The sequence below is a fragment of the Diorhabda sublineata genome, chromosome 1, assembly GCF_026230105.1.
Source record: "Diorhabda sublineata isolate icDioSubl1.1 chromosome 1, icDioSubl1.1, whole genome shotgun sequence".
Taxonomy (NCBI): Eukaryota; Metazoa; Arthropoda; class Insecta; order Coleoptera; family Chrysomelidae; genus Diorhabda; species Diorhabda sublineata.
Window position 1 is genome coordinate 28,430,553 of NC_079474.1, and position 13,695 is coordinate 28,444,247.

At 28.6% G+C, this 13,695-nt stretch overlaps 1 protein-coding gene across 47 annotated transcripts in view; it reads right to left on the minus strand.

Moving 5' to 3' along the window:
- The window catches only part of LOC130446725 (microtubule-actin cross-linking factor 1), a 300,505-nt gene that overhangs the window by 101,048 nt on the left and 185,762 nt on the right, over positions 1 to 13,695 (minus strand). For 43 of the 47 annotated variants that reach the window (XR_008910192.1, XM_056783376.1, XM_056783344.1 and 40 more), the window contains 10 exons: positions 13,092 to 13,315; positions 11,079 to 11,223; positions 10,600 to 10,841; positions 10,313 to 10,541; positions 9,984 to 10,192; positions 9,676 to 9,911; positions 8,940 to 9,398; positions 7,549 to 7,886; positions 6,387 to 6,470; positions 506 to 727 (listed from right to left, as the gene is read on the minus strand). Coding sequence is in view for 46 of the 47 variants with exons in the window: in XM_056783376.1 (XP_056639354.1) it covers positions 506 to 727; positions 6,387 to 6,470; positions 7,549 to 7,886; positions 8,940 to 9,398; positions 9,676 to 9,911; positions 9,984 to 10,192; positions 10,313 to 10,541; positions 10,600 to 10,841; positions 11,079 to 11,223; positions 13,092 to 13,315 (2,388 nt within the window). In the remaining variant the exon portion in view is untranslated. The remainder of the gene's footprint in view (positions 1 to 505; positions 728 to 6,386; positions 6,471 to 7,548; positions 7,887 to 8,939; positions 9,399 to 9,675; positions 9,912 to 9,983; positions 10,193 to 10,312; positions 10,542 to 10,599; positions 10,842 to 11,078; positions 11,224 to 13,091; positions 13,316 to 13,695) is intronic. The other 4 variants (XM_056783503.1, XM_056783477.1, XM_056783495.1 and 1 more) reach the window with 1 other exon arrangement.

The following is a 13,695-nucleotide window of genomic DNA, read 5'->3' on the forward strand; positions in this document are numbered from 1 at the left end:
GCTTATAAAGCGAAGTCAGTTAGCGCGAATTTTAAAAACCGCGTTATAACGAAATCTCGTAAAGTGAAGTTGCTTAAAACAAGGTATTACTGTATTCAATCTATTTTAATTATAACTACCTATTAATGCAGAAAATAAAAAATAAATAAATAAGAGATAATTAAAAAAATTCATTAATTTGATTACAAAAAAGAGATCGAAGAAACATTTTCAGTAATGGTGTATCAAATTAATATTTTTAGAAGGACGTCCCAAAATTAATAGGTTTTGTAGACTATGAGATTGTTATCAAGATTTTTTACATTTTTAAACATGGAATCATCAAAGAAATTTTTCAATAGATCTACAAATTTTGTAAATTACATGTAAAAGCCAAATTTTACTTCCAATAATTACACAAAAACAAACCAGAGTTGATTAAAAAGGTTTTTCGTATATAATTATCATAGAAATTATTTTTTTTTTGCAAATAATTTAATTTGTAAGAAAAAATTAAATAACTTACCAAAGTGACGATATCTCCTTTGCATTTCTCAGCTATCTGTTTCAACCGGTCGTACAAGAAGTCCACCAGATACTGGTATCTCTCGTTAAATTCATCCAACTCTTTGGCCACCAGGTCGGCACCAGAAGGTTGCTTGTTGTTCCAGATAGCTGCGTTGGCGTCCAGCGACGGTTGGTATTCTAGCAATGCTTCGCGGAACTTCTGTGCCCCCTTGCTCCATATCTGGTGTTAGGGTTAGAGAGGTTATGTTAGGTAAGGTTAGTCTAGTCAGTGCTATGGTGATATAAATAGGGTGAATAAAAAGTTATGTGTAATGATCTTCCAAAGCGAGTGATGATTTTTTTTGTATTGAATATGTGTTGGTGTTGGAGTGGAAAAAAGACGTAATCGATAAAAAATTAATTCAAGATTGCGTAAGACACTATCTTTATATTATATACACTAATTATGTTACTACTGAACTAAAGAATGTCGACATGTTCATAGTATATATGATGCAAATTCACGAATTATTCTATAAGCTTGCATCAAATACTGAACTTTCGTCAATAAGTGTCTATTTAGTTCATTTGTAGTATCATTTTTTTTCTATTTCACATGTATGTCTATTTAAACATGAACCTTTTCCAAATTAAATGAGGTGCATATATACTTTGTGGGTGGTATATAGATTGAAAAAGAGTGGAAGAAGCTTTGAAAACTACTTATTTTACAACAAATAGTTGAATACTGAAGAATGTGTATAACTGCGATGAAACCAAGCATAATATACAAAATATTCAAGTTTCCTGGCATATTTCAATTTTAAAATAGAATGAATTAATCTGGATATTGAGAATAGTCTACTAGAAATTACGAGAATCAACTTAATACAAATTTTGTTCTCCATAAACATCTAATTTTTACATTTCATATTCTACTCCAATATTGAGGGTAGAGAGAAGGAGTAATATCCCTTATGGGAGTCCTGAATTGATTTGAATTATGCGGAATTACAAAATGTACTATCATTTACAAAATACAAAATAATGTACTAAATATAACCTAAAAGAAATTTACCCTGATACTATTTTGGCATCACCATCAACACATTTCGACGAACGTTTTTCATATACACAGATGTTCTCCTTCTATCTACCCTCTATAGATACAATTTTTCTGACATACTCATTCTTCTAATGAATGTCAAAACTAAACCGAAATTGAATAATTTTCGATTGATATATCACAATTCAAAGCTGTTTAAAAATTTAGTAACCGTCATTAAGGTTCTCAAATAATATGATTTCCTGACCAATATCCTAAAATGATCGAAATGAAATATCGATGATGACACTAAACTTTTAAAAGTTAATCTACAGTTTATGTTTAATACAATGAGAATCATCCATAGTAATTGTTCGAAGTGAATTCTTAATGAGAAAAACTAGTCCTCTAGTATCTTATCCACGCATAATTTGCACTAGCTTGGTAAAATTGAAACCAAAAACTTCTTATACCAATGAAAAGGGGTAATCATATCAAGAAAAAGAGCTGATAGATACGGTGGATTAAATAAAGTTGTAAAGGTCATACAAAGAGAAAATTTGCACCCAAAGAAACTCTACTATAACAAAAACACAGTATTGAGGTATTCTAATTGAAAGCTTTGTAGTGTTTAGAACGAAAAAAACCAACTTCTGATATATGGTAACACAAATTCTTCATCACCTAAAATAGCTTCCATATTCACTTTTTTGTCATTGGATTATCTAGCTAATTTGTAAACAATGAGAATTAATAATGGTTGCAACTAAAAATTAGATTTGGACCTAAAAATTATTTGAACAGCCATTTGAACCTGTCAGACTCATAAATTTAAAGCTGATCTGCAAGAACTAGGTTCAGTAATTAAGTAATGAAAATTGGGAGTTATTTCATAGTGTATTTATTTATATTTCAGATTCGAAGATAAACTTAAAGATAGAAATAATGTTATTTATATACACTGTACAAAATATTAGCTGAAATTAAAATATAAATAATAATTGTTATTATAATTAACATCCTAATTAACCTTTCACGATTATGTCTTTTTGAGTGATAGTCATTAGTTATCATTTTTCCTTTAATTGCAGTAATTTATAGTCTAAACATTGCAAAATTGTGGCAATTAAATTTGTTGTTTTAGGTATTATAAATACTATTAATTTTTTTATTTACTCTTTTTACAATATTTGTTGAATTTTGGTTCATGATGTTTTGATAGCTAATGAACACATGAAAATAATATATGAATTGATGTTCTCATATAACATATACAGGGGATTTCAGAATCATTTATTACATATTGAAACATATTTTCCTGCATTTTCTATTTGATAAGTTTGCAATAAATAATTGTATTTAGATACAATTTATGAATCGACATGCCGTTTTAACAAATTAGAATAATCTACAGAAGTGTATATTTCAGTTTCAGTATGTTACGATATGAAACTTCAAATTAACTGAAAAGTCGATTTTAAATTGTTTTTGCAAATATGGTTTTACAGATAAGTATTTTTACCTAACAATTTTACATTATTTGTAAGCAAGATACAAATACATATAGGTAGTCCAAGAGCGCACCGCACAGAACCGAGTCCATAAGTGGACCGGCTAAAATATATTTTTTCTTTTAATATTACCTGTGGCCTCTAAGAAAATCAGTGCTTCGCGTTAAGTGGTTATTTCCATCAGCAAAATTTTTCAAAATGCAGAAAATGCATTTTTCAAATCATGATTACATTACAATAACAATAGAAAGAGAACACTATATATTCTTTACAATCCATACATTTATTTATTGTTATCGCTATGACAATAATGATGATGATGATCCACATCATTATTTACATTATCATTTTTATCAATATTATCATGATTTCCAACATCATTATCGTCGTTATCATCATAATTACGATTATCGATATCATCAATAATGACATCATTTTCAACTTCATCCAGCTTCACAAAAACAATGTCCTCAATGATTGCAGGGCTTGCCTTATAACAGATACGTTAGACGCTCGCATCAGTCCCAAACAGTATCTCTATCTATCTTTTTTAAATATAAAATCTTCCTCAGTTTCATAGACAAAGCATGGGCAAGTCAATGACAATGTGCAACAAGAGATCCCAAAAATTGCAGCATACCCTGTCGTTGCATTTATATTTTAGTTCAAATCAGTAATATAGAAATAAATAAAATTAAATAACAAAGTCATTATTAAGTTATGGATGTAATAGGTTTTATATGAAACGGTATGGGAGATAAGTGGATGTAAAGCAACCTACCAGGCATTAAATACATAGACCTGGCAATTATTTTTTTTTATATATTAATGTTCAAAGAACAATTCGGCCTAAGTTTGAAGATATTAACGTGTAGGTACAGTTTGTATACAGGAAAAAAATAATTAAACAATTCGAGCCAAATCGTTAACACAAGATTTACCGAGGCACTTGAAAACATATTTTTTCTAAAGGATATGTAGAAGAGATTGCCTCTAATATCATGGTGTTAGTCAATTGGTACAGTTCGTTTCGAAAATCTGCATTTTGAAAAATTTTTAGATGTAAATAACTGCTTGATGCGAAGCACTGATTTTCTTAGAGGTCACACGTAATAGTGAAAGAAAAAATATATTTTAGCCTGTCCACTTATGGAATAGGTTTTTTGCGGTGGGCTCTTGTTCTAATATTTCACAGGAAAATATGAAAATAATATTCAGGTTTTCTTCACATATATTCTGAACTACCTTGTATGGCACTACAAAATAATATACCATGAAAATTTTTACTGTATTTGTCCCAATGACATGGTAGACTCAACTTACTCAGATAGTTTTCAATCAAATTTTTATTGATAACAAAGGTCTAATAATAGAATTGATTTTTGGATAGTTCAAGTTTAACTTTTTAATAGTAAGAGCTAACACGAATTATCTTCTATTGTATATTATTTTGAGGCACTTTAAATTGAACTACTGTACTTTTGAAAAGAAATTTAGCACATAAATTTTCATATAAATTTCTCGTTTTCATTAAATAAATTGAATTTGAACTTAATTATACGATAGGGAATGAAAAGTGAAGATGAAGAAACCCTTTTATATAAATAAATTGATTTGAAATTTGAAGAACTTTCAATCTGTATAAGAGAACTGACAATAATTTTTGACTGTTTTATAGGAATAATGAGAAAATTGATAAGAATAATAGAAAGTATAGAAGAAAAGTATCTCTCTCAAAGATTAAGATAATACAGAAATATCTAAATAATTTGAATAGTACAAGAGTATTAAACAAGTATTATCGGTTGATATGGTTGAAAAAAATAAAAATAATTATTAAAAACAATGAAGATAATGATTATTGATCAGTGGAAAATTTAAATAATTAAACAGTTTATAATTGAAGACTAAAACAAAAATATGCACATTATTATAAACATTTTTGAAGTTAATAAATAAATAAAAATAACTTTAAAAAATGTAATCTGATAATTTTGCATTTTTTTTAATATCTAAATTTTCTCTAACCATGGCTTCAAATGAATTATATAATATTTTATTGCTAAACTTCTATCAATAATACGATTATACTTCAGAATGAATCGAAAAATTTCAGTTTCCTTAAGGTGGAGAATTCTATATTTCAAACTAAACCTAAAGGAACATTATACTTTCCAAATACTTCAGATAAGTTATATATCGTATATGTTAATCACAAAATTATTTATATTTATTAGTGACAAAGCTCAAATATCTGTGAATCTATATTTTTCATATACAATTAAAGCTAGACGTACATAGAAAATTTTATAAAGCCGTAGATATGGAATAATTAGCACTGAGTTGACAAAAATATCTCCTTGCCAATCCCCAATCTTCAACTTAAATTATAGTATTCCAAAAATTACTTTTTAATGTTGATTTTTTAATAACAAATAAGAAAACATTATTCTACTACCCTGTGTTGAATCAATAAATTGATACTTATTTCTTTAATAATTGATTTAGAAAATAACAATTGAGTAATTTTTTTCAAATGATTATTTAACAGGAAAAAAAGATTGGTGTAGTTCAATATCATTTGTTAGATTCAATAATGATACCAATCATCATTTAAAGGGCAATAATATGCAAAAAAACCAATTTCAGCACATCAGGTTCGAATTTCAAAACAAATAAGACTATTCACGTCACATATTCAAGTGAAAAGGAACGATATGGTTAAATAGATTCAAAACAGATGAAAATTATTGGTACATAAATTAATCTATGATAATCTGATTACATATAGAATTATTTTTTTTTGTTAATAAAAGATATGTAGAGTTCGAAAATGGACTAGAATAGTACAAAGAATATTCTACTAAGTAACATTTATGGAATTTACACTTTTTGATATTAAAAAATCAACTTCAAAACATCACCTTTTAACATTTTTGGCTAGCAACAATATGAGTGAATTGAAGTTGGCAACAGAATTTTTTATTAAAAGCATAACATTGAACAATCATAAATTAATAATTAATATTACCTTGCAAATGCAGGTAATCCATTATTTTTGGATTCTATTTACTGATATATTAAAGATACTACACCCATCACCTAAAAATACTGAATACTTCCTTTTATTTTAGTATGTTTAACGACTTTTAGTAACCTTATTTACCACCAAAAAAATTCACTGAAAGAAACTTTGTAACTTGTAAAAATTATAAAAAACTTCCTAAAAATAGAGATATTTACAAAATATATCTGCACATTCACACAAACCAATCATACATATGAAAACTAGATAATTTTAACTTAAAATAGTATGTAAGTGAAATAATTTTGTTTATGTTTACCTTGCCCTCTCTAATGAAACGCCCTCCATTTACATTGACTTGTTCAATTTTAGGTGCTCTTTCCACAACACTGTTGAGAAGATTCTAAAACAAAATGAACGAAACAATTAAAATTAATCAATGAAAGAAAGTTAATTTTTTCAACTTCTTAATTACATTTTTATGAGAAATTTTGTCAAAGAATATAAACAAAGGAAAAAATAATTTTTTTACATTAAATAATTCAAAAATTGACAACTTAATGATTTTATCTGAGAGAGGTATTCATGATGTTTGGAAAATAAAATAAATGATAACTATGCTAAGTAAAATATCTTGTAAAAGTTGATCTTTTTAGCTTCTTAATTACATTTTTTTCCTTCACATTCATATGAGAAACAATATATAAATAAATTTTTTACATTAAAAGATTCACAAATCGACAACTTAAATGATTTTATTTGTGAAAAAGAAAACTTAGCTTAGGATCTCTCAAGAGATGTATTCATGATGTTGGGAAAATAAAATAAATGATAACTATGCTAAATAAAATGTCTTGTAATATTCATGTTCCTAAATGCTCTTGATTGTAGGTCCCTTCTGATTTAAAATTAGTTTCTTAAAAAATTATAAAAGAAATAATTTCAAACAAGAAGAGACCTAAAATCAAGAACATTTAGAAGCATAAACATATCAGAAAGTCTAAAAAATAAGAAATTGAAGAAATTTATCTTGTAATATCTCCAACTCGTTTTCAACATTTAAACTCTACTCCCTTTTAGACTTTTCCATTTTAGTGGTGGATCTGTCGGTAATAAATACAAATTGAATACTACAATCCATTGTTTATCACAAAATTAGATCTAATCAAACTTTCTCATTATAAAATTTATTTTTTTCAATGCAAATAACATTTTACTCAAGAAACTACACTCAGAACAACATTTTTTGATAAATAAAAGTCCATTTTTGCTTAATGTAAACTTGTGAAAACCAATTCATGACAACATTAATTAAAGAAAGAACAAGTTTTTGACTCATTTAAGCTGTGGAAACGAATTTTTGACCAAATGAAGCCCAGGAAACGAATTTTTGAGCAAATTAGAATCAAAAAAACCATTTTTTATCCAAATTTTCATGTAACTTCTCAATTATACTAAAAATATAAGAAAATGAATCTTACCCTAGTAGCATCCAAATGTTCTTTAGCCCTTTCCTTGATCGGTTGTAGCATCTCTAATTTACCATACTGTTCGTTTAGCCAATGGTCTTCAATTTCTTTAGCTTCTCCGTAGTTTTTGAGTAAATCATAAGCTTGTTTGCAACCTCTTAACTTGTCGGCTAACTGTAAACAAACATTGCTCCATCTACTGTTTAATTTTTGTATTTCTTTATCTAAACGTTCTACATCTGAATGAGGACCACGTTGGTTTGGTCTAGATTTTTCAGTCAATCGTCTGGTATTGTCAAAGTCGTCGTTAAGTTGATCCATAACTATTTGTTGTTGTCCGACAGCAGATTCTGCAAAAAATATTTGTGTTTTCAATATTTAAAAACTTGATAAGTTGCAGTATATGTAAGCATTAAGTTGTCAAAGGGTATCGAATAGCACAACACTTCATATTTTTGTGTAATTAAAAATAAAAATGATATAACCCATCAAATAGACAACACATTTTCTAATGTCAATGCTAGTGAGAATAAGTTCCCTTAATGTCAAGGAAAATGAAATAGTTGGAAGCTCAAAGTCCTTAGAGCAATTATAGTTCTCATTAACACAAATACAATACGAGAATCAATTTATTTGAACACTAACTGAAGAAATTACATGTTAATAGTGACCACATATGAAAAAAAAACTTCCAATTAAAGGATAAACAGTTCATTCTAGGGACCAGGTGCGAAATAACTTATAGACTAGAAGAAACAGGAGTCGAGAACATAATCTCAAGTAGTAAAGGAAGATACAGGAAAATTGTCAAAATATAATAAATAGAAGAATACGAAAGAATTGCAAGATATAAAAACACCTAGATGCACATAGTCGGAGAGCTAGTAATACATGTTTGATGCATATTGAAATTTTTAAATTGCATTTATCTTGTATTGAAAGGTAGATCTACCTGTGTTTGCCTGACCCATTCTGAGACACCAGGTACTGCGCATTATTAAAAGGTGTAAAAAAATTAAATCTCAAAAAAGTATTTGATTCAGAAGACAAGTAGAAATTGAAAGTTTGGATAATTCTAAAAATACAATTAGTTTAGGCCAACGTTTTTTAATCAAACACTCCAAATCATATTCAAAGAAAATCAACTTTGGGGTGGATTTATTTAATACAAACACTTTTTTGTTTTAATTTTTGTACACCTTATAATTATGCGCAGTACATGGTTCAGGTAAACACAGGTAGATCTATCTTTCAATCCAATATAAAAATTTCAACATTCATCAAAAACTTTATGAAACAGGTGCTGCTAGCCTTTGGACTAACAAGGATAAGGTTCATGTCTAGGATTGAATGAGTACTGAATGAAATTTACATTAATAGAAAAGTGTATAAAAAATAAATACCTAATTTGAGTAAATCATCATGAACATCTTCAAGTCCTTTTTTGGTCTTGGGAAGCTCGTCAAACAACGCTAATTTCTTCTCGAATTCAGATATAACTTGTGTGGCATCATACATGCCATTCAGAACAATTTCTATGCATTTCAATCTTTCGATGTAAATATTACTAGTGTTCCATATATATTTCCATTTATCTAAAACTTTTTCTAAATCTTTCTTATGTTGTGGAGTTTTGAGTGTGATTGATCTGAACGTATCTTTCACTTGTTCAACTTCTGGTTCCATATTTTGCAGTCTAGATTCGAATTCTTTGTGTTCTAAGACTAGATGCTGAAGAGTGTCAATATCTCTTGGAAGAGGCGATAGTACACGTTGGTTTATTATACGTTCCGCTTCATCTAGGGCTAATTGAAGATTTGATATTTGGTTGTTGAAGAGTCTAGCTTGATTCTTACTTTCCTCTGGAAAAAAATTAATTGTAGTAGTTAAGATTATGTATGAATAATATTTATTAATGGAATATATTAATTCCACAATTGTAGAAAACTGGTATTTTTATAACATTAGAGAAAGCATGAGTTTTTTTGGTTTTGTTAATAACAATAATAATAATAATAAATTGTAAACTAATAACACTAAAACCACTAGATGAATAGATAAAAATTTGCTCAATACCAGTTGGATGTAAATTAAAATTTATTGAATATATAATATCAATAATAAATAAAAAAAATATACCCTCTGCTCTAGCCCGTTTTTCAAATTCATCAAACAGTCTATTAACTTCATCCATTTCTCTTCTTAACCTTCTTAGTTGAGGATCTGATGGGTCACCTTCAGCCATCAATTTATCTGCATCTTCATTTAGTGCTTTCCTAATGGCATTTCTTTGTTCAGCACCAATAGCAATAAATTGCGGCAAATCCCATCCTTTCACAACTTTGATTGTAGCAAATATCATATTTTGCCTCATTCTGAAATTTTAAAAATTAAAATGTTGAAGGATACTTCTTCAATTTAGTATCAACAATGTTATTAGATTGTACCTGAGTTGTTTTTTCTGCCATAAAGATAAAGAACGGTCATATTGACGTCGTAAACGATCTGCTGCATCTAAAGCGTCTTTGTCTGGTGGTGGAAGTACAAAACATACACCCGGTACTTGACTTTCTATACCTTTTGAGTTGTGTACCCTCCATTTTGTTCGACCTGAATTGTCAGTGAGGGTACATTCTTTATTATTCTCAATAACGAACTGAAAATTAAAAAAATAGATTGATAAATAGATTGATATGGTGCGCTCAAAAAGTAAGACATCATAATTATGCTAGTTTAACTGTATTTAACTATCGTTTAGTAAAGATAATATACTTACGTTGTTTTGTTTGTAATTGCAAACTGCAGTAACTGTAATGGGTCTAGTAACTGGTTGTCGACGTTGTTTTAAAGGCACTATTTCTTGAGCTCTGGCAGTTAAAGCTTGCACTTGGTCGCCGAAATTGTTCAATTCGTCTCTAAGGTTTTGCATACCCTGTAGAAGTTTTTCTCCAACGTCAAGGCTGAATTCACCCTGACTAAATTCTGTATTCATGATTTCATCTTTCCTATAATCAAGTAAAATGCATTTAGAATGTATTTGAATCAATATCATAGTGTGCTTACTCTTTTAGCCATTCTTCGGCAACTTGAATATCGTTAAAGAAAGCTTGATAATTTCTAGTGTTTAACAAATGTGTTTCTAAACAATGAGTAAGTTGCAGCAACCACGCCCATTGGGCATTCATTGCAGCCATGTGAGCTTCAATTGCCTTGGTTGCTGGATGATTTTGTAGAACTAGACTTTCACCTCTCTCAAGGACGGAATTAAATTGGATTTCTCGTTTTTCTAAATCGCTCATTAAGCTCTGAATTAAAGAAAAAACAATTAAAATCAACAAATAAAACAGTGTGTATCTTAAAAAGGACGATTTAAAAATTTTTTGTCACCTCATCTCCAGCTCCAAAGTTGAGCTGCTTGAAAGAAAAATCAAAAAAAACACAAAATAAATCATTTTACTGCAAACGGTAACTTAATATTAAGAAAAAAAATAAATAGTTTCGAATATTTTTAGAGAACATATTACTGGAGAGAATTTTCTTACCTCAAAGTATTTTTCAACGCCTCTAACATCCAGCTTGGTGTCACTCCAGTCTCTGGTAACTTCTATTTCTTCTTTTTCATTCAACCAACTTAATTCATTGGTAGCGCTCTGAATAAAATCGAGCAGCGATTCCAAATCTGTCATTCTAAAAATAATAATAATATTTACTATATTAATCATAAAAATGAGTACTTTTATAAAAATTGATAGAAAAAAATATATTTATCATATCTTAGTGACAAAAAAATTTAAAATCTTTTGAAGAAAATGTTTTATTGTGTTAGTTAAATTTGGACTGATAGTAGAGCGTATGTATGTTTTGTATGTTGTACTTGAACAGTGAACAAAAAACTAGAGAGAGATTCGTTGGATAGAATTTGGTAGTGTGGGAATATTGAATCCAAAAATCCTTCTCTTTTAAGATATTGTACTTTTATAGTATTTTTAATACGATTTTGGAAGTAAAAGGTTTATGTATAGAATGGATAATAAAATCCAAAATGTATTAAATTTAGGAAGCAAGTTGTTCAGTACTCTCTGATCATTAACGTTGTAAGGACATACCTCCGAAACTCTAAGAGAAATAAAATAATATTCCAATTGATAACGTTTTTTTACATAAATACACCATTACCTAATCCATAATTGCAACAGGTAGGATAAGAAAGATTTTAAGGTTTGTTGAAGTGAGTCCTGATATAGGAATTGCTCCTCTGCAGGGCCGGGGTTGTGGTGGTTGGGTGGGGTTGTGTTTGCTAACTTTTCTGGAGGAGGAAAAACGCAGATTTAGGATTTTTGGCTAGAAGAAATCGAAAAGAGAGCTTTCAATAGAAAAGCGGTTCTTCTAGGTTTTGGTTTTTATGAATTTTTTATTTTTTGTTATTTTAAATCTAAAAGGGGCGGGGCTGGTACAGCGGTGGCTGCGTTATTTCCTATTGTCGGCCATTTGACTGGAGAACCGGTGCACCACCAGGTTTCAATGAAACTGCAGCCCTCTACAGATTATATAAATGTATGTTGCCATGGAGCAACCCCGTGCAATATTGTTTAAACCGAAATTGTTTAAACAATTCCAAGGAATTATTATTTTTTAACCAAAAAATTTTTTTATATTTTTTATTGAAATACAAATAAAAAAAGTGCCTTAACTTTTTGCACTAAGATTAATATTTTTAGAGATAGGAATTTTTAAAGGTTCGAAAAAAACTCAAATTTGGGTACTTTTGGTCTATCAAAAATATATTGAAAACAAAAAAATAAAATATGAATTTTTTTTTTATTCTAGTTCTCTATACAATAGTAGATAATATTCTCAATAGAGATTTAAGAAAATTTCATTGATTATACCGGTTTTAATTGTTAATTTCGCGTGCTCACAAGTATGTACCAATACCTTTTCTATTATTTATATAGAATTGTGATTCCAAAAAATGTTCAAATATCTTATTATTGTTGATAAAAGTGCATAAATTACTATGAGAGTAGCAAAAAAATTATATAAACTGATGAAAAAGTAATTTAAAATATATGTTTCAAATCATGCTTGAATACCTTTTGCAAAATTGATTCCAGAAAAAAATTTCTATAAAAAAAGAACATTCCAGCATACATTGTTTTGTAATATGTCAAAAGCAGCATTTTTTGATAAAATATGCCAGGCGTTTTGACTTTTTCCGACATTACAACAATTATCTTTGTAGTTCAAACAATTCACACAAAACACTGAATCATCCGCATGAATCTTTCTATGGGTAAAAACCTTATAGAAATATGTTAATAGATTTTGACTTTATCCAGAAAAGACAAACAGACACTTTGAAGGAATTTGTTTTATAAAATGTAGTGACAAAGGAAATAATAATTGAAGTTGGTAAATAGAAGGAAAACAAGAAGAATAAATATGTTTTGTCCACATCTGAAGAGAGAAGATATGAATTAGCAAATTATTTAAATCAAGATAAATTTTGGTTATTCCTAATAAATTTTTTTGTAATGATTTAGTGTGAGTTTTACCTGTTTGTACTAAATGACAGTAGCTCAGCATATGTCTTCTGAAGTTGTCCAAGAAGTTGGTTATACAATACAAGTTCTTCTCCTTGAAAATATTGTCGAGCCATTAAGCATGTTTCAACTTTCGAATGGAATTGATCAATTTGTTTGTGTTCTCTTTGATGAATGTCTCTTTCTGTCTGTATTGAAGCTAAATCAGTTCCATAGTCCGCCTTTTTAAGTTGTTTCTGGAAATGTAGAGACACATTTTTAGAATAACTGAATTTAAAATTTTTTCCTGAGATATTTAATTTATAACATCACCCAATAAGTCGTATGCCTGACACACATTTAACATGCCATTGTCTAATCCATATGACGTTTATGAGGTACCATCTTTTAAAGAACTATGTGTAAAATTTCATGACATTTCGATTAGTCAGAAAAAAGTTACAGCCATTTAAGTAAAGCTACTTTTGTTATTTTCAAAACAATGGGTTCAAAACAATTTCGTGTGCTTCTTGATGAAAACAAAAATTCTGTACAAGCTCGGGAATAGATTCAAAAGTGATATCTGAACTCTGCTCCATCCAAAAGAATCATTTGTTATTAGTTTGCTAAATTTAAA